This window comes from Somniosus microcephalus, chromosome 6 (assembly GCF_052327205.1).
Source record: "Somniosus microcephalus isolate GS21.2 chromosome 6, FLI_Smic_1.0, whole genome shotgun sequence".
Taxonomy (NCBI): domain Eukaryota; kingdom Metazoa; phylum Chordata; class Chondrichthyes; order Squaliformes; family Somniosidae; genus Somniosus; species Somniosus microcephalus.
Window position 1 is genome coordinate 198,728,228 of NC_140992.1, and position 21,187 is coordinate 198,749,414.

General features: G+C 46.1%; 2 protein-coding genes across 2 annotated transcripts in view; one reads left to right on the forward strand and one right to left on the reverse strand.

Moving 5' to 3' along the window:
- LOC147116322 (adhesion G protein-coupled receptor G5-like) overlaps positions 1-21,187 on the forward strand; it is a 793,199-nt gene that overhangs the window by 676,318 nt on the left and 95,694 nt on the right. The gene's annotated exons all lie outside the window — the stretch shown is intronic.
- Positions 1-21,187, reverse strand: part of LOC147116327 (adhesion G protein-coupled receptor G2-like) — a 38,329-nt gene that overhangs the window by 2,209 nt on the left and 14,933 nt on the right. The window contains exons 4-10 of the mRNA XM_085989551.1: positions 13,827-13,937; positions 13,683-13,728; positions 13,491-13,597; positions 11,693-11,817; positions 11,143-11,411; positions 10,034-10,133; positions 539-795 (exon numbers count right to left, since the gene is read on the reverse strand). Coding sequence (XP_085845677.1) covers positions 539-795; positions 10,034-10,133; positions 11,143-11,411; positions 11,693-11,817; positions 13,491-13,597; positions 13,683-13,728; positions 13,827-13,937 — 1,015 coding nt within the window. The remainder of the gene's footprint in view (positions 1-538; positions 796-10,033; positions 10,134-11,142; positions 11,412-11,692; positions 11,818-13,490; positions 13,598-13,682; positions 13,729-13,826; positions 13,938-21,187) is intronic.

Here is a 21,187-nt window from a genome sequence, read left to right on the forward strand (position 1 = left end):
CTAGTCATTAATAATTACAAAGCTTTATAAATAATTGTGATGGTCAATGTTAATTTTGTAGTCTACAGCAAGGAAAATTGTTCCATTGATGGATTTACATTCATGGCTTAATCATAGTGTTTCCAGGCTTTTATGATTTATTACTCTCCATACCAAAAAGGGTGTCCTCATGATTTGCTCTCTCGTATTTACCAGTGCCACTCTCTAATTGCCCAACACGAGATACATCAGAGTGGCCCAGGTTTTGCCAATTTTCCTCCCTCCCTGTGGTGAATCAAGAGACTTCAACTCAATGCCTACCAGAGTTGGGGAACTCGCCATGTGAGGAATCAATGACACAAATTTGTGCCCAACCACTGTATAGAACAGCACTAGCATGTTCTTCCACCAACAACTCAATTAATTGTATTCTGCTTAAGTTATAACGGAGGCTATTAATTTTCTTGCAACTGAGAATTTATCAAAATCAATTGACTACTGAAATTGTAAGTTTATATGTCTGGTCAATACGTATAATGCCATTTCTATTCTGACTAACCTTGCAGAGGGTTGAGGATGCAGAACATGTACATTGCAGGTATACTCATAGGTCCATATGAAAACAAAGCTATGCCGTATGTTGTGCCCAGCAGACAGGTCAGGCCGATTACGGTGAATATACTCTTTTTATTACCTCCTTTCAGTCTGATCACCTTTACACACAGAATTATCAGCAGGATTGTGTTACCCAGGAATATAAGTATGAAATAGGCAACATTTGTCACGTAATGCACAGTCTTGTTTGTTATCCAGCACCTGTGAAAGGACATGAAAAAGGCTTAACTAATATCCATAAAATACCACGAGAAGAATTTGTGCAGAAAGATGCCAAGGTGCGATTTTCAACAAAAGTGAGAAACGCACGTTTAAATTGATCAATCCTCTCTATGGGGAGAAATTACTTTTGAACACTAATCATATCCCTTTGTCTGTTATTTTAAGAGGTAGCTAATGTGCTCATGTAAAATTCCTATGTGCATTCTTTAAACAAAGTCATTGAGTTATTAAACATTTTGAAGGGGGTTAATGATTTAGTTAAAGTAGCTTTTTGTGAATTTAACATGAGTGTGTTAACTAAGTCATCAATCACTCTCAATGTAATAACTGCCCATAAGCCATACAGAACAGTTTCACTGTATAAAGGAATGACAATTAAAGCAATGACTGCCATTTAGTCGTAGATACAGCATGCTTCCCAGCATAAGTGAAACCATTCCCTTCTATATAGAGGCCTAGAAATTACAGTTGGATATTAGTGGAAGGTTGCTTAATGCATGAGTATGACATTCTTCTCCCTGCTATTTTACCACAGGCGTTAACAGGTTAATGTCCCTGTTAAAATAATGGACAGAGGAATGTCTAATGACAGTATTAAGCTTTTGTTGCTGATATTGTGTGATATACCTATCAATTCAGTTCATGAAAACGACGAGTTAAGTTAGTAACTATAGGTTTTTATTGGCTAAATAACAGAGCCCACCCTCGTGGGTGATTGGATCCAACAAGGAGGAATACCAGCCAGTCGACCACCTTTATACCTGGGCAAGCAGGCGGAGCCATGGGCGGAGTCAGCTGTGGTCAGCCCAGGTATAACAGCGTGGCAAGAGGTGACCTTGTGTAGTGATACAACAGTGTAAACAGTGATAACCATAGTGTAACGATATGAACAGTGATAACCATAGTGTAACGATAGTGAACGATAAAAGTGGCTTACCACATTCACCCCTTGTTTAAATTTGAGTCCGGCGGGGTGAAGTGTACTACCAGTTCGGGTATGTCAGTCTGTCCGGAGGCCTCGTAAGCCTTTCTGATCGGCGCAGCAGCGGCGGCGGTGGTGCAGTATCCGATGTTAATGCTGGTGTCTGCGTGGTCGGCGAAGGCTCATGGGGTTCCGGCATGCCGTCTACCTGGGCTGGATTTGGTGGGGTGGTGGGGGGTAACGGTGGTGTCTCAGGGGTGCCCGAGGGTGCGAGGTCTCGTAAGGAGACTGTGTCCTCCCGCCCGTCTGGGTATGCCACATAGGCGTACTGGGGGTTGGCGTGCAGGAGGTCCACCCTCTCGACCAGGGGGTCCGTTTTATGGGCCCTCACGTGCTTTCGCAGCAAGATGGGCCCCGGATAAGTCAGCCATGTTGGTAGCGAGGTTCCCGTAGTCGACTTCCTGGGGAAAACAAACATTCGTTCATGGGGGGCGGCGTTAATGGCAGTGCAAAGCAGTGACCAGATGGAATGCAGCGCTGCTGGGAGGACTTCCTGCCAGCGAGAGGTTGGGAGGCCCTTAGACTTTAAGGTTAAGAGAACGGCCTTCCAGACAGTCGCGTTCTCTCTTTCCACCTGGCCGTTCCCTCGGGGGTTGTAGCTGGTGGTCCTGCTTGCAGCAATACCTCTCGCTAGTAGGAACTGGCGAAGTTCCTCGCTCATGAAGGATGAGCCCCGGTCGCTATGTATATAGTTCGGGAACCCGAACAAGGCGAAGAGGTCGTTCAGGCATTTGATGACCGTGGTACTGGTCATGTCTGGGCAGGGGAAGGCAAAGGGGAAACGGGAGTACTCATCAATAATGTTGAGGAAGTACACATTACGGTCAGAGGACGGGAGGGGCCCCTTAAAATCGATGCTCAAGTGCTCGAAGGGGCGGGTGGCCTTAATCAGGCTTGCTCTGTCCGGCCTAAAGAAATGCGGTTTGCATTTGGCACAGGTTTGGCAGGTCCTGGTCATGGTCCTGACCTCCTCGATGGAGTAGGGCAGGTTGCGGGCCTTAATGAAATGGTAAAGTCTGGTGACCCCGGGGTGGCAGAGGTCGTTGTGGAGGGTCTGCAGTCTATCAATTTGCGCGTTGGCGCATGTACTTCGTGATAGAGCATCTGGGGGTTCGTTCAGTTTACCAGGCCGGTACAAGATATCATAATCGTAGGTGGAGAGCTCGATTCTCCACCTCAAGATCTTGTCGTTCTTGATTTTGCCCCTCAGCTTGTTATTAAACATAAAAGCGACCGAGCGCTGGTCGGTGAGGAGGGTAAATCGTTTGCCTGCCAGGTAATGCCTCCAGCGTCGTACTGCCTCCACGATCGCCTGGGCCTCCTTCTCGACCGACGAGTGTCGGATCTCAGGGCCCTGGAGGGTCCTTGAGAAGAAGGCCACAGGTCTCCCCGCCTGGTTAAGGGTTGCAGCTAGGGCGAAGTCGGATGCATCGCTCTCCACTTGGAAAGGGATAGACTCATCCACCGCATGCATTGTGGCCTTAGCAATGTCTCCCTTTATGAGGGAGAAGGCTTCGCATGCTTCTGCCGTCAGGGGGAAGGAGGTGGACTTCATGAGGGGTCTGGCTTTGTCTGCATAATTGGGCACCCATTGGGCATAGTAGGCGAAGAGCCCCAGGGTTCTCTTCAGCCCCTTTGGACAGTGGGGGAGGGGAAGCTCCATGAGGGGGCGCATTCTTTCGGGGTCGGGGCCGATGACTCCGTTCTCTACTACGCAGCCGAGGATGGCAAGGCGCGAGGTGTTAAACACACATTTCTCCTTATTGTAGGCGAGGTTCAGCCGTTGGGCCGTACGGAGGAATCTCTCCAGATTAACATCATGGTCCTGCCAGTCGCGGCCGCAGATGGTAACGTTATCTAGATAAGGGAACGTGGCATGCAGCCCGTTCTGGTCAACCATCCGGTCCATCTCCCTTTGGAAGACCGAAACCCTGTTGGTGACGCCGAAGGGAACCCTACGGAAGTGGTAGAGGCGGCCATTCGCCTCGAAGGCGGTATACTGGCGGTCCTCAGGGCGGATAGGGAGTTGGTGATAGGCCGACTTAAGGTCGATGGTAGAGAATACCCGGTACTGTGCAATCTGATTGACCATATCAGATATGCGGGGAAGGGGGTATGCGTCCAGCTGGGTGTACCGGTTTATGGTTTGGCTGTAGTCGATGACCAGGCGGTGTTTATCGCCGGTCTTAACGACTACGACCTGGGCACGCCAGGGGCTGTTGCTTCCCTCGATGATGCCCTCCTTCAGGAGTCGCTGCACCTCGGAGCTAATAAAAGCTCTGTCCCCGGCGCTGTACCGCCTGCTCTTGGTAGCGACGGGTTTACAGTCGCGGGTGAGGTTAGCGAACAGGGAGGGGGGCGGGACCTTGAGGGTGGATAGGCCGCAGGTGGTACGCGGTGGGCGGTTTAAAAGCTGCTGGTTATAGACTGTGAGTGGGGGGAGGGGTCCACCATATGCCAAAGTGACACTTTGAAGGTGGGATTGGAAATCCAGCCCTAGTAGGACGGCAGTGCAGAGCTGGGGCAGGACGAGAAGTTTAAAATTTTTATACTCCGTGCCCCTAACCGACAGGGTCACAACACAGTAGCCGCTGATGTCTGTAGAATGGGACCTCGACGCCATCGAGATCCGGTTGCACGTTGGCTGGACAGTGAGGGAGTAGTGGCTCACCGTGTCTGGATGGATGAAACTCTCCGTGCTTCCGCTGTCGAACAGGCAGGTCATGGCGTGGCCGTTTACTTTGATGTCCATCATGGACTTGGACAGGTGATGCGGGCGAGCTTGGTCAAGTGTGACGGAGGCTAGTGTATGGCTGAGCGAGCTGCTGTAGTCTGCGGGTGAGGCGGTGGTCAGGTCTGGAGACAAGGTGGCGGTCGAGTGTGGTGAACAAAATGGCGGCGCCCACGGCGTTGAATAAAATGGCGGAGAAGATGGCCGCCCCCACAACTCACATGAGGCACTGCCGGCGTCGGTGGCCTTGATCAAAGATGGCCGCCCCCACGACTCATACGAGGGGATACTGGCATCTGTGGCCTTGATGAAAGATGGCCGCCCCCACAACTCGCATGAGGCACTGCTGGCGTCTGTGGCTTTCCCCCTGCAGGCCTTCGCGAAGTGGCCTTTCTTGTGGCAGTCGGAGCAGGTCGCGTTTCTTGCAGGGCAGCGCGCCCTCGGGTGTTTCGCCTGGCCACAGAAGAAGCAGCCGGCGGCCCGATCGCAGGGCTCCGATGTCGCAGCCGGTACCAGGGGTGGCGGTCCCGATCGGTTCCGGGACACCGACGCTGTGGTAGGTCCCAGAGGCGGCGGTGCGAGGGGTATTGCGGCCGGGGTCAGGCCCGAGTCCCAGGGTCGCGCAGCACAGTACCTGGAGTATGCCTCGAGGTCCCGATGGGCCACTTCCAAGGAGCGAGCGAGGATAGCAGCTGTTTTCAGGTTGAGGTCCTTTGATTCCAGCAGTCTTTGCCGTGAGTAGTCTGACCGAAGGCCTTTCACGAAGGCATCTCGGATGTTTCCATCTGTATGTTCTGCAGCTGTTACGGCTTTAAAGTCACAGTCCCTGCCGAGTATTTGCAGCGCCCGTAAGAAATCATCAACCGACTCTCCTGGCTGTTGCGAGCGGGATCTTAGGAGATGCCTGGCGTACATTGAGTTTACAGGGCTCCGATACTGTTCTTTTAGCAGGTTGAGGGCGTCCTCGTATGTGGCAATGTCCCGGATGAGTGCAAATACTTTAGGGCTCACCTGAGCGGTCAGAACTCTTAGTTTGGATGCCGGAGGCATGCCGGATTCTCCCAGGTAGGCTTCGAAGCAGCTCAGCCAGTGTTCGAAGTCGAGGGTTGAATTCGCAGCCTGTGGGTTTAGATCCAGGTGCGGCGGCCGGAGGGCTCGTAGCCAGGCCGGCTGCTGGGGCTGTTGTGGATGGCCGTTTGGCTGGGGCTGTACGTCTGACTGGTCGTTTGGTTGCTCCGTTGTAGACATTTCAAAATTTAGCCAATAAAATTGATATACCTATCAATTCAGTTCATGAAAAGCGATGAGTTAAGTTAGTAACTATAGGTTTTTATTGGCTAAATAACAGAGCCCACCCTCGTGGGTGATCGGATCCAACAAGGAGGAATACCAGCCAGTCGACCACCTTTATACCTGGGCAAGCAGGCGGAGCCATGGGCGGAGTCAGCTGTGGTCAGCCCAGGTATAACAGCGTGGCAAGAGGTGACCTTGTGTAGTGATACAACAGTGTAAACAGTGATAACCATAGTGTAATGATAGTGAACGATAAAAGTGGTTTACCACATTGTGTGACTGAGAATTATCACCATCTACCGATGACAACAGATCACATACACATGTAAGTAAAACTGGAATTTAATCACGCCTGGTCCATTTACAGTATGTGACCTTTTGGTTATATTGGGCTTTATTTATTAATTCAATGTAGTTTACTGTTGGACATCCTGAAATATGTATGTTGGACTTCTTGGGGAGTTAATGGTTAACAGTCGAACTTCTTTGTGTCTTGAAGCAACACACTTTCTTGACTTTCCAATATATAAACAGGATGACTTTGAAGTGTTGTAAAAAGAATGCATTGCTTGTTTTCGGAGATGTGAAGTGGCTGTGTATGGGAATAGGTGGTAGTAATGATGTTACCCATGAGTGGTTAGTGTTTAGTTTTAAGGTAATAAAATGTAACTTTAGTTTTAGGGTAATAAACATGGGTCGGAGGAATCCATTAGCTACAGTTGGTAAAGCTTTTACTTCAAAGATGTTAGTAACTGTTACGTCAGTAAGTCTGGTGTAGGGGGAGTAGTTCTGAAGTAAACGACCGCAAACTGTTTACATCAATAGTCTGTTTTCAAAGGGTTTGGGAATGGATACGTCATACAGTCTTATCTATGACATTTTCCTTTGATGTAGTCAAAATATGGTGCGTAAAGGATCGTGGTTTTCAACAGTAGGTCAGAGTGCTCGAAGGATACAGAAACCGGAGAAAGCCACTCTCTGTGTGCAGTTAAGGCCGATCACCTTTTACCGTGTATCAATAAAGTTTGTTCCGTATACTCCACTACGAAGTCTCGTGCTTACTCAAAATGTGTTGTTGTGAACCAGAGGAGAAAGGAGGTTGACTGCTAACATTTACCAGGTCAAAGACCTACTCATGACCAACTTATGTGGATATTTCTCTACCAATAAGGTGCAGCAAGGAAACTGTGGTCACGTTTGGGGAGAGAGCAAGGGAAAAGAAACATGAAGGTCACGCTTGGCATAGTGCATGAAAGGCCAGTAATACCACTGTGAAAATAATATCAACATGTGCCCGTTTAAAGAGAATTATTTATTCTGTCTGTAGTTGAAAAATGCAGACAGTAAACAATTATGACTTTATTTCTAAGATTTTTTGAATGCAAGCAGGTCTCGTGTAGGAAAAGGGGCCTTCCAAATAGTGTTTTAAACCATGCTGATCTTTGGGAAAGCCCACAAAATTAATGCTGGACATTCTGGGAAGTTCAAACAGTGAACAGTTCTAACTGTTATTTCCACCGAAGTCAAAGGAAATAAAAATCGGGAGAAATGAAACGCGGGCTGTCGATTTGCTATCACCGTTTTACATTATCACACAAAGTCCAAATCTACCCCTTGGACTTTTAGAGCAGAGAGACAGAAATTAGCACAGGATAGTCTAGTATACCTATATGAACGTGTAAGGTTAAATGGAACCAACAGAGAAGCAGATGACAGTAAAAGAAAAGAATGGCACAGGTACAGGCTGAGGTCAAACCTGCATGTGTGCACAGAGATGAATACAAGTGACCAGAGGAGGCAGCAGCCTTCTTGGACTCCTTATATCCTCCAACGGTGAGTCCCAATGAGACCAGAGCTTGTCACAAATTCTCTCTGCTAAGTTGTATGATCGCGGATGGAAAAAGAGAGATGTGCTAGAATGTCCGGCTTGTGATTGATAAAAATCTCCAGGAGGATGGTGACAAGTGGCTCAAGAAGCAAAACTACTACTTGTGGCTAAGCTTATGCTCAAGCTATTTTTTTTGATTGCTACATTTTAACAATAAATCTGGATGGATACCCTTAACTTAAAAGCTCTCTCGCCTCTGAGTCAGAAGATCATTGGTTCAAGTCCTACTCCAGAGACTTGAGCACAAAATCTAACTGGCACTTCATTGCAGTACTGAGGGAGTGCTGCACTGTCAGAGGTGCCATCTTTCAGATAAGATGTTAAACCGCTGCCCTCGCAGGTGGACGTGAAAGATCCCATGGCACTATTCGAAGAACAGCAGGGGAGTTATCCCGGTGTCCTAGCCAATATTCATCCCTCAAATCAACATCACTAAAACAAATTATCTGATCATTGTCACATTGCAGGTTGTGAGACCTTGCTATGCGCAAACTGGCTGCTGTATTTTCTACATTATGATAGTGAATACATTTTTTTTTTTTAAGTACTTAATTGGTTGTAAAGTGCTTTGGGATCTCCTGAGGTGGTGAAAGGTGCTATATAAATGCCACTTTTTCTTGTTTTTCTCTTTAATAGTCCTGGGAGTTTTTAATGGATTGCAATATTCTGAGGAAATACAAGCATAAATTTCTTTTTAATATTAATTGTTCCAAAATAAAATACTGTTCAAACTCAGGAGGGGTGGGTGGTTATGGGTTAAAATAAAATAAAGTGAAAGAAAAGAGGTATTTTTAAGAGGAACCATACTATGGTTAGTTTTTTACATATACTAAATAGGAGATGTCTTTTTTTAAAAAATCAGTCTTTGAAATAAATTCAATACCTGCAAAGACATCATTGGGAAGTATAGGTGAAGGAGATAGCAAAAATGTTTCGAAGGAATGCATTGTAAAACTCTTCAATTTATGGTAAGCTGTTTTAAATGTCTTATTTGCATATTTAAGTAGGATCACTAACTCTCACAGGAGTTCTTGTACATACAACCACTTGCATTTATATGAGGCCTACATGTTTAAAAAAAGACAAGCAAAGGTGCTTCACAGAGGGACGTGGATAAAAAAAGGTCAAGTCAAAGGAGAGATTTAAGGTGTGATTAAAAGTTTGGTTATAGAGGTGGATTTTAAACAGACTATTAAAGAAGCAAAGGGATTTGGAGAGGTGGAGGGACTTAAGGAGGAAATTCCAGAGAGTGGAAAGCCACCAATGGTGAGGCAAAGGAAGGGAGGAATGCACAAGAGGCCAGACTGAGAGGAATGGACAGTTCAGGGGAGTTGCAGGGATGGAGGTGGTTACAGCAGTATAGGGAGGGGAAAGGCCTTGAGGGGATTTAAATGCAAGAATGAGAATTTTAAATCTGAGGAGTAGGAAGAACAGCAGCCAAAGTAGGTCAGTGAGGACAAGGACAATGGGCGATTAGGACGGTGCAGAAGAAGATATGGGCTGCAGAATTTTTGATGAGCTGAAGTATACAGAGAATGGAGAATTGGATGCTGTGCAGAACAATATTGGAATAATCAAGGCTGGAGGTAACGAAGATGTATGAGAGTATCAGCAGAAGATAGGCTGTGATAGGAGCGAAGAGGATAGGAGCGAAGAGGATTAATATTACGGAGGTGCAAGTAGGCAGTATTTGTGACGGAGAGGGTATACGGTCAGAAGCTGAACTCGGGGTCACACAGGATGCCAAAGTTTCAAACGATTTGGTTCAATCTGAGACAGTGGCCAAGGAGTGGGATAGAAACGGTGGTGAGATTACAGAGTTTGTGGAGCGGGGGCAAAAATGACACTTCACTCTTCCCAATGTTTAGCCAGAGGAAGTTAGAGCACATCCAGAACTGAATGCTGAAAACTGATAGCAGACAAAGAGTGGGGGTTTGAGAGAGGTGGTGGAGAGGTAGAGCTAGGTGACTGCATGTCTGAGGAGAATGTTACCAGGTGTCAGGCAGCATGTAGTTCAGGAAGAAGGGTCCAAGAGGCAACATTACAGGGATGGGAAGAGAAGCCGTTGCTAGAGATCCTCTGGCTATGATAGGTAAGAGTGGTCAAGCAAGGGCAGTCCCCTGGAGCTGGACAACGGAGGAGAGGTCCAGCAATATCGTTCTTATCCACCCACATAATTGGAGTTTCTGCTGAAGTTACAGCAACGGTGGGGGAAGCCTCAAGGAAATTTACCCCCGTTGTATTTTAGATCTTGCTGCACTAGAATAGTTTTGATTATATGGAATCAAATAATTATTAGAACAACTAATACACTAAAACTTACATGGTAGTGGAGCTGTAATTGCTGTTGACAAGAATCGAATACCGGCCGTAATTGTTTGTGCTTACTCCAATGACAATTAAAAGTACAGCAGCTGGAAAGGCTGAGAATACATAGAATCATGGTTATAAAGAGTTATTATATACAAATATGCCAGACTGTCAGTTAAGCAGAGAGGTAACTGTTCATTTGACACGGGCATCAATTTTCTGATTGGGGGCCACATTCTGCAGGGCAGGACTTCTGCCTGCCATGGAGGTGACCCCTGACCCTGGTTGTATTTCTGCCTTCTGGGTAATATGAATGCATGCAGAGGTGGGCTGCCCGGCCTCCACTGGGGAGTTGCACCAGACTGGGGGACGGAAACTCGCTGCCGCAGCCCTTGGGACCCTACCACAGCAGCGGGAAGAAGGCAGCTGCCTGAAGAAAACTACTTCAAAAGCAAAATACTGCTGATGCTGGAAATCTGAAATTAAAACAGAAAATTCTGGAAACAATCAGCAGCTCAGGCAGCATCAGTGAAGCGAGAAACAAAAAAAAGGTTTTCTTTTGTTCAAAAATGTGGAGCCTAAAACCCAGCTTTCAATCAGGGACATAGTTTATTGCTGGGAAAATCTCCCTCTAATTAATCAAGGAAGACTCTGCATCAATTATGCCTAAACTCTACCCTCAGAAGAGGGCCATTGTGATGTTTCTGTTCTTCAATCCAATTATCCTTACGGCCTCTTTGATCAGATTGCCAGTTCAGGGTTGAATTTCAGGGAACTTTGAGCACTCGGAACTAAAGTTAGACCATCAAAAATCACTTCCATTCTCATTCATCGGCTCGGGATTTGAATCCAGGCTTTTTAGACGAAGGGGCAGTGCATTTACCAACTGTGAGTTCCTCTTTGTAGCCAAGTTTGATTATTAAACATGCTGCCCCTGAAATTCCACAGGGGATCTCCTGCCAGAACTTTGACAGGAGACAATCAGAACCCCCAAAGAACAACTGTTTGAAACTTTTGTTCATTTTCTTGTAGTAGTGAAACAATAGATGTGGCTGTATTATACAATGAGGATTCAGACCATGTACATACAACTAATACAGCAACAGAGTACTTTATACTCACCCCAACCAACAAGACACAGCTTCAGCATGTAGCGCTTTATGTAAGTGTTGAACACTTTGACCAGCATGATGTACAGGTGAAATGCTTCAATTCCCATCCATGTAAAGCTGCAAAGCAGTGAGTAATGCAGAAAAACAGCAATGGCTTTACAGAGACTGTCAATGTTAACGGAACTAAGCCATGCGTTAGTGAAGAAGTTCACATTGAGAAGAAACAAGGCAGCACTGAGATTCATGTGGATCTGGAGGGTAAATTCCTTTTGTCTTTTTCTGGGTTAAAAAAAGATCTCAGTAAGGAAACAGCATTTAGGAGAAGATGCAAACTGATAACGCAACAAACTGATTTACAACATCAAAAGCAAATCAATTCAGTTCTTGCCTCCAGCATTCTCACAATTAATATATCTACAAATGGAAGTTTAATAAACCTGCTGCTGTGAATTGCACATGGGCTCTATCCTCAAGAGTTATTTTTATGTATTTAGATTGCAGAGCTACTTCATTTAAAGTGGCTTTTACAGGAAATTATAGCATTGATGCCAGACACATACCTGAGAATAAAGTGGAGGATTAAAGTAATTGCTGCGAAAATGGCAGAAACACCGCAACCAATCTGTGTGATATATGTTAGTGATTTCAATATCTTCTCATCCAAGGGCTGGCTCCCATCGATTTGCTTTATAAAGAAAAGGCTAAGCATTATTATGAGGACTGGGTATTTTTTCTTTTAAATGAATGACACTCTCTTTCAATATATTTTTACTCCAATCTCTTGCTTGGGAGCCCTTGTGATATCTACTCTCCCCTGTCGAGAGGGCACATGGATACCTTGTCCAAGGCCTTACCCAAAGCCTATCTGAAGTTGGCCACAATGAGGTGCACACTGGGTGATTCTCCCTCTGCTAGGAGCTGCTTGGCTTCCACACAGTTCCCAGCGCTGCAGGGCTGAGATCAGACACTTACCATCTGGAGAACTGTGGGAGAAAATACATGCTCTACTATTCTGTGGTACAGCTCTTTAAAAAAAAATCATTCTGGGGATGTGATCGTTGCTGGCAAGGCCAGCATTTATTGCGCATCCTTCATTGCCCTGTACAACGGAGAACCTCGCTAAGGCACTTCAGACAGCAGTTAAGAGACAAGATAGATTGTACCAGAATTTCTTTTGAACAACAAAAGCAAGTTTCCTTCCCTAAAGAACATTAATGAACCGGTTACAAGGATAAATGGGAATGAAGGCCCATGAATAATGTTATGAGCCTGCTGTGAAAGCACATAGGATATCAGAACTTATGGCCAGAACAGTTAAATATAAAACCAGAAGTGCTGTCCCTACCCTGGACAAGGCTGTGATCTGGCCACATCTAGACTACTGCGTTAGGTTTGGTTCCTTCAGATAGTGGAGGATATCGAGTCCTGGGAAAAGGTTCAGAGGTGAGCTACTTTTTTGCTACTGAGCTTGGGGGCCCGTAGATATCAGGACAGGGTTAGCAAACTGGGACATTTTACTTTGAATATGTGTAGACTTTGAGGGGATACGATTGAGGGCTGGGAATTTCCTCAGAGTTGCTCCCACTCGTGTGATGAAAATTTGACAGAGGTGCAGCGGAAACCCCACTTACGCACATAAACGGGGTTTCCACTGTATTTCCAGAAAAGTTATGGCGGCGGAGCAGGAGCAGATCTGAGGACATTCCCAGCCAATGTGTTTACAATAATGAAGGGTTGAGAGCCTGTTCACATGGTTAGGCAGAGGAAGATGGGAGTGGGGAGTGTGGGGTGGGGAGTGTGGGGCGAGGTGTGGATCATCAGTCGAAGTCACAAAACAGAGTTAGGTTAGATACTAGGAAGCAATTCTCTTCAGAGAGTCATCAACCTCTGGAATAAGTCACCAGCATGTGTGGCGAGTGTGAGATTTGCTGCAAGCATTCCAAAGGGAGCTGGGTGAGTTTATGCGAGTGGAAGACATCTCCAGTTGTACAAAGTGAGTGGATTAATGGTGTTTGTGCCACCAGTTATCATGGTCTCCTGAAACTTGCTTTTTGCCTGTGGGGGTCAGAGAGGTACTTCCGAAAGTATTTTTTCCTAAATCGGCGTTAGGATCTTTTCTTCTTGTTTTGCCTCCTCCAGGAGATTGCGTGGCTCTAGTCTGGGGGAGAGGGAGGGTTTAATGCTGTGAGCAGCTTGCTCCTTGTTGAGATGGGACAGGCTTAATGTACCAGTTGGTCTTTCCTATCCCTTTTTGTATATGTTTATATATAATGACGGATTGTTGCTGGTACTTTTGCTGCTCACAGCCAAGCTGGAATGTGATGAAAGACAAATAACATTGCATTGCATTGTACCTACCAGCAAGACAGCAAAGAAGGTCAGGTGGTTGCATCTGCAGATGGTTTGATTATCTGTATTTTCTGTTGTACAACCAGAATCATTCCAGTGACCGATACTTGTGTTCTCTGTAATGGAAAGTTACTAACTGAGAAGCTGCTCCTTGGTTTCAACATGATAGAAATATTTGATTAAAGTGACTCCCTTTATTACCATTTTGTTCTAATTCCCAGAAGACACATTTTGTAATGAACGTTTCCTAAAATGAAAAAGAGTAACAATAATTCTTTACTGCCCTTAATGTAAATAGTTTCTTTTAACAGATTGAATAATGGAAATTTAAAAAAATGTCCTTACCGATGATGTTTTGTTAAATAAAATTATCACAGGGTCTGTCAGATTATCAATGCTTGTATTCCCCACTCGAATCCCAATTACATTATTTAAAATATCGCTCCGATTTTTATCCTGCAAATGCATAAATATAGATGGTAACAGAATTTCTTTTGAACAACGAACGAAGAAATGGAATGGGCAGCAGCCAAGAAAGCCCAGCCTATGGACCACACCTTCAAACATGGGAGTAAGTAGCCAGGCAGCTATTGTCATATATTCAAAGTATACTTGGGCTTTTGTTGGACAAAGCAGCATAGATTGGGAGGCAGATGTCTGAAAATGGAGGTGAGGCGGGGGCAGTAATGTTGAATCCCCTGGTGCTGTTGAAGGAGCGTGCCCTGTAAATTTAGGGCTTGGACTTAGAGGAGGAGGCAGGAGGTGAATAAACAAGAAGCACACACCCAGCTCAGAGTGGGTACAACACGACTCCTTCCTTTACACTCCATACTATTTACTGATACAAATACAGACTCACAACCTTACATGCATCAGCAGGTTCATGCCAACTGTTTGGCAAAGGCTCTGTTCAATGAGTTGTCCTGAGGATATCTGCCTAACACATTTCCTTATTTGGGGGTGAAATTGGGCTCTCTAGCCCCCATTTTTTGGGAGCTACGAGGCTTCTTAAACTAAGAAAATTGCTTTCGTGACGCACGTGCACAATTTCAATGACAAGGATGTCGGACGCCATCTTGGTCAAGGGATTTTCGCGCGCACACCTAACGACCACCGGCAGCATGCAGAGCAGGCAGATCATGACTTCAATCAGCGTGTAATACTGATTTGACGCCAACACTGCCATTCTGTAGCTCTACACTCCAGCCTATGCACTCTCTTAACTTCACACAGCTGAACATGACATTAAACAGCATTAAGGACCCCCATCAGCACTACTTAAAAAGATCATGAACTACTTACAGGTTAGTTGCCGGATTATTTCTTCTGGCTGTTGCTGCAGTTCTACGCATTTTGGATGCTTTTCCATAGTTGTTAAAAGTTTCAATAGGCTACAGGAAGTGCTCTGGCTAGTACTAAATTACTTTTTGGGTGACTTAAAGGCTTGTGCACAAATCAGTTGCTTGCAGACATGGGTGCACTAGTAGACCTTTCTCTTGGAATTGAACATGCCTGGGAGAAAGAGCAAAGGCCACAGAGGGCAGGCCAAGCTGCTAGAAGAAGGAGGAAGAGGAGGGGAGAAGGACTCTCAGCAAAGGGCCATATGCTCAGAGGGTGTTTAGGGAGCAATTCTCTTACCTGAACTTCAGCAATGTGATAAATCTATGTAGTGGAACAAGAACTCGAAGAGGCGATATCTTAGAATTAGCATGAGTACTTTATTAACAACTGTGTAGCAAACAAAACAGGCCTGCATCCTGCATCCTGGCATTCCACCTTTGCTGACCTTGACAGGAAGCAACCCCCTGACCTTAACTAGTGGCAACACTGGCTACAACATCACCTGGTGGATAACCTTAATCATAACTTCCCCCTTAAGATTTCAGTATGAATTTGTTAACAACCAACCATTCCTAAGGGTCACATAAGAAGTCTCCATTCACTATGTTCCATATGTGATGAATCTAACAGGTCAGTATCAATCTCTCTGGTGGCTTGCAAGATCTTTGTGAACGTGTAACAGTAAAGTCCCTGCTTGTTTGTGGTGAAGTCACCAGCTGCTCCTGAGCAGTGCTCAGAGTATCTGACTCTGCAATGATGGTTTCCTCTTGAAGAATAGGTTCCTGTGGAATTGTCTCTGTCCATGGTGGTGGCACCACAGATGCACTTGGATAACTGGGGGCAAACCTGTCCTCAGCCATTGCATCTGGAACCTTCATTTCAATTTCCCCGTGTCTGTGAAGTATCTGATCTACATGTCTGCATACTACCCTACCAACTCCCAACATGACCTTGTATGATACTGGCCCTGTCATTGAGTCTATGAAGCCAGGAATCCACTTTGGTCCATAACTGAAATTCCTGGTAAGGACCGCATCACCTTCTCCAAAACTTCAGCTCTTTGTTCTTTTGTCATGGTTCTCTTTTTGTTTGTTTTGTCTGTTTTCCATTTTCCTTTTTAGGTCTGGGTGGACAAGGTCAAGAGTGGAGCGTATTCTATGACCTAATAACATCTCAGCAGGAGAGAGTCCTGTGGTGATTGAGGTGTTATTCTGTAGCTGAACAGAACCCGTGACACTTTGGCTGCTAAACTCCCTTCTGCACTTTTTTTTCCATCATCTCTTTAAATGTTTGTACGGCTCTCTCCGCAAGTCCATTTGAGGATGGATGATATGGAGCCGAGGTCACCTGCACTATGCCATTTTTTCTCATGAACTCTTTTGTCTCTGTACTCACAAAACAAGTGGCATTGTCACTTACCACGATCTCCGGTAGCCCTTGATCACTGAAGCTCTGACGCAGGCAGTCTATAGTAGTAGTAGTAGAGGAAGCAGAATTAACAGGATAAACATCTATCCATTTGGAATGTGCATCAATGATTATGAGGATCATCTTCCCCATGAATGGACCCGCACAATCTAAGTGCAATCTTCTCCATGGTTTATCCGGCCACTCCCAGGGGTGGAGAGGAGCCGCTGCTGGTGCCTTCCTGTGTGCCTGACAAGTGCTGCATGTCTTGACTAGATTTTCTATCCCCTCATCTAGCTTTGGCCACCACATGTAACTCCTAGCCAAGGCTTTCATACGCGAGACCCCAGGATGACGCTGATGTAGTTGCTCTAGGATAGACTGTCGTGCTGGCTGTGGAATAATCACTCATGCTCCCCACACCACGCAACCATCCTGCACACTCAGCTCTGTTTTCCTGACACTGTAGGGTGTGAAGTCAGCCCCTTCCGGATGCTGTGGCCATCCCCTCACCACATATTCTCAAACTCTAGACAGTACTGGATCTTTACCTGTCCATGTTCTTACTTGCTCTGCAGTCACAAGTGCCATGTCAGTGTCCTCCAACATCAAAACTCTGTCCTCTGGAGCTGCACGGATAGGTATGCCTGGCAGTGGAAGATGGCTCAAGGCATCTGCATTCCCATGGTACTTGCCCGCCTTGTAGACGATGACATACTCATATGCCCTCAACGTCACGGCCCACCTCTGGATCCGGGGTGACACCATCTGTGGAACTGCTTTCATTTCATTGAAAAGAGAGACAAGAGGTTTATGATCGGTGCATATGGTGAACTTCCTGCCATATATGTACTTGTGGAACCTCTGTAACCCAAACATTACTGTTAACCCCTCTTTGTCTAACTGGGAATAGTTTTTTTCCGCTGGTGTTAGAGTTCGGGGCATAAACCCTATTGGTCTTTCAGTTCCATCTTCCTTGCAGTGTGAAAGAACTGCCACCACCCCGTAAGGTGAAGCGTCACAAGAGAGAATGATGTCTTTCTCTTCATTGTAGTGAACCAGCACATCCGACGACAGCATCAATTTCTTGGGCTGTTCAAATGAAACCCCCTGCTCCTCTCCCCACTGCCACTGTGTCTCCTTGCACAGTAGTTTGTGAAGCGGTGCTAACACTGTTGACAAGTTTGGTAAAAACCTGTTATAATAGTTCAGCAGTCCCAGGTAAGCTTTTAACTCAGCCACATTGGTATGAGCAGGGGCGTCCTGCAGTGCTTGTACCTTCTCCTTGAGTGGATGGAGCCCGGTGGCGTCCAGTCTGTGTCCCAGGAACACTGCCTCATTCCCCAGGAAAGTGCACTTACTCCTCTTGAGTCGTAACCATGCCCTCTCCAATCTCTGTTGTACCTCTCTCAGAGTGCTCAGATGCTCCTGGTCGGTTCTTCCCATCACCAGAATGTCATCCAGATAGATGGAAACATGTGGAATCCCTTGCAGTACACCTTCGATTGTCCTCTGGAAGATAGCTGGAGTAGATGAGACACCAAACGGTAAGCGGTTATATGTAAACAAGCCCTTGTGTGTATTTATGGTGACATACTTCTTTGATTCATCATCCAGTGTAATCTGCAAGTATGCATGACTCATATCCAACTTTGTGAATTTCTTTCCTCCAGCCAGGTTTGCAAAGAGATCCTCTGTTTTGGGAATAGGATACTGCTCTCGTTTGGACACCCGATTGACTGTCAATTTATAATCTCCACAGAGTATTACTGAATTGTTCGGTTTCAAAACAGGTACTATGGGAGCTGCCCATTCCGAACATTTCACTGGCTCCAGTATGTTCTCTCTCCATAGACGGTCAAGCTCAGCCTCTACCTTTGGCTACATGGCATAAGGCACAGGTCGTTGTTTAAAAAACCTTGGCGGTGCCTCCTTGTCTACATAAATCTTAGCTGGGGGCCATTAAATGTGCCAAGTTCCTCCTTGAACACATTCTCATGTTCACTCAACACTTCTTGCAAAGTCAACTGTTTGCCCTCATCTATTTGATTTACTGCTCCCCAGCCTAATTTAAGTTATTTTATCCAGCCCCGACCTAACAGGTTTGGTCCGGTACTCAATACTATAACTACAGGTAGCTGTTCCACTGTGTCCCTGGGCTGCACAGTCACATTAGCTGCACCTAATGTCACTACTCATTCACCTGTATATATTTTAAGATGCAGAGAGCAAGACTTTAACTCTGGAACTTTTGCACGGTTCCACAATTTTGAGTACTCTGCCTTGTTCATTATGGTTACACCGCACCCTGTATTGACTTCAAAGTTCACCTTAGAGTCATTTACTGTCAGTTGCAATGTGATAGGAGCCACTTTTGGAGTGTTCTCTAACATGCTATACATTATGAACATGTCCTCTTCTTCCTCAGCTTCCCCGCTGATGTGGTGTGCTCCCTGTTTTTTCACTTCTCTTCCTTGGTTTTGCTTTCCTCCCCCTTTTTGTTTGGATTCCTCCACAGGTGATTTTGCCCTGCATGCTCGTTTTATGTGTCCTTGTTTCCCACACTTGTGGCACTTTTCCTCCAGAAACCAGCATTCACTCGCCAGGTGATCGCCCTTGCATCTATAACATGCCTTCCCATGCTCACGTTGTGGTTTCTGATGCATGTTTAACTTGCGCACAGCAACCTGACCTGCAACTTGCTTAGCATTAGCCCTGTCTGAACCCTGTATTTCTTTTACATCTCGGTTCGCTGTCTCTATGGCTTGAGCAAGTTCCAATGCTTTTTCATAAGTAAGTCCAGTCTCGGATAATAATCTACGCTGCATTCGGTCGTCCATTATTCCACAAACTAACCTATCTCTCAGCATTTCCTTCAGGTTGTTCCCATAATTGCAATCTTGTGCTAATTTACGCAACACCGCGACATAGTCCATTACACTCTCTTCCTCTTTTCTGTTCCTTGAATTAAACTTGAACCGTTGTACAATCTCACTAGGCTTGGGGTTGAAATGTTCTTTTGAGCAAGGCCACTAATTCAACAAATGATTTGTCTCCAGTCTTTTCAGGACTGAGCAGATTCCTCATCAAACTGTAGGTCTGGCTTCCCACTGAAATAAGCAGAATGGCTTTCCTTTTTCCGGCATCATTTATTTCATTTGCTTCGAAGAAATAACCCAACACTTCACAGTATTCCTCCCAGGTTTGTGCTCGAATATCAAAAGCGGAGACCGTTCCTACCGTGGCAGCCATGCTCTCTTCCAACTGGTAGCTAACTTTAGCTCATGATTTTGTTGTTTAAAGGTCCCGGCAGACGTCTCTTCTTTATTCAGGGTCCTTTTTACCTCATCGCCAAATGTGATAAATCCATGTAGTGGAACAAGAACTCGAAGAGGCGATATCTTAGAATTAGCACGAGTACTTTATTAACAACTGTGTAGCAAACAGGCCTGCATCCTGCATCCTGGCATTCCACCTTTGCTGACCTTGACTGGCTACAGCACCACCTGGTGGAAAACCTTAATCATAACAAGCAACAACCGATGTTTGAGATGTCTGCGCTTCACTAAAGAGGTTGTGACTGAAAACTGCCAATGCTGCAGCCACAACTCCAACCTCAGAGCAGGCAAGGATTGCATTGCCTGTGGCTCTGAAGGTGACCGTGGCTCTGAGCTTTAGTGCATCTGGCTCCTTCCAGGTTGTAGCTGAAGATATAAGAAACATCTCGCAGTTTGCAGTGAAGTGGTGCATAAGGGAGGTCACTGAGGCTCTCTGTGCAAAGAGTGACAAATTCATCTCAGTCCCTCTAGCCAGAGACATAGAGACGGAGTGAACACGAGGGTTTGCATGGATTGCAGGCTTCCCCATGGTGGAGGGTGCCATTTACTGCATGCACATTGCTTTGTGTGTGCCTCATGTGAACTCGGCCATTTACCTGAACAAAAAGGGATTCCACTCCCTCAATGTGCAGCTGGTGTGCGATCACTGGCAGCGGGTCATGCAGGTGAATGCCCGTTATCCTGGCAGCAGTCCTCTGTGCCAGCTGTATTTCGACCACCACAGCAAATCAAAGCATGGCCACTGGGCAACAAGGGTTATCCACTCATGACATGACTCATAACTCCAGTCTGGAACCCACGCACACATGCACAGCAGGCCTACAATGAGAGCCATGCTGCCACAAGGAATCTTATAGAGCAGATCATTGGCATCCTCACACAATGCTTCCGCTGCCTGGATTGCTCTGGAGGAGCCCTGCAGTACTCAGCTGAGCGGGTCTCAAGATTTGTCATGGTATACTGCATGCTGCACAAACCTGACATCGTGGGGGAACAGCCCTTGCCACCACCTATCAGGTGAGAAGCTGAGGAGGACAGGGGGGCAGAGAAGCAGGAGGTGGAAGAGGAGAAGGCAGAAAAGGAGGAAGAGGAAAGGAGGCTGCAACCTAGACGGCCCCTTTCTGCCCGGGCTCTGCATCAACAAATAATTCAGGAGCGATACCAGTCACCTAAACTCCAATTCTACATTCACCAACAGTCCCACACTCCTTACCTTTCCTCAGTCACTGACCATCACGTCATCCTCTTGGCCACAATGCAAAAATAAAAACCAACACAAAATACACAGTCCAAACCAATTAAATAATGCCATATTGCAAGAAAAGCTAAACTGATCACCCATGTGCATTCCCTTAGTGCCTCTTCCATGTGCCTTAGCCTGTCTTAGTGCTCCTACGATGTGCTTCCCCAGTGACTACAGCATGGCTGGTGGAAGGGTGCTGACTTTCAATGGAGAAAACTGCAGATGGCCTTGGATGGCGCCCTCGAGCAGCTCTGCGCCTAGAAGGCCCAGCTGCAGATGGCATCATCTTTGCATGGGTGGCACCAGTCTGGGCTGGCTGGCTGACAGACATCAGCAAGGGCACTGGCGGAGTTGCAGGGGTGGGAGCACAAATGATG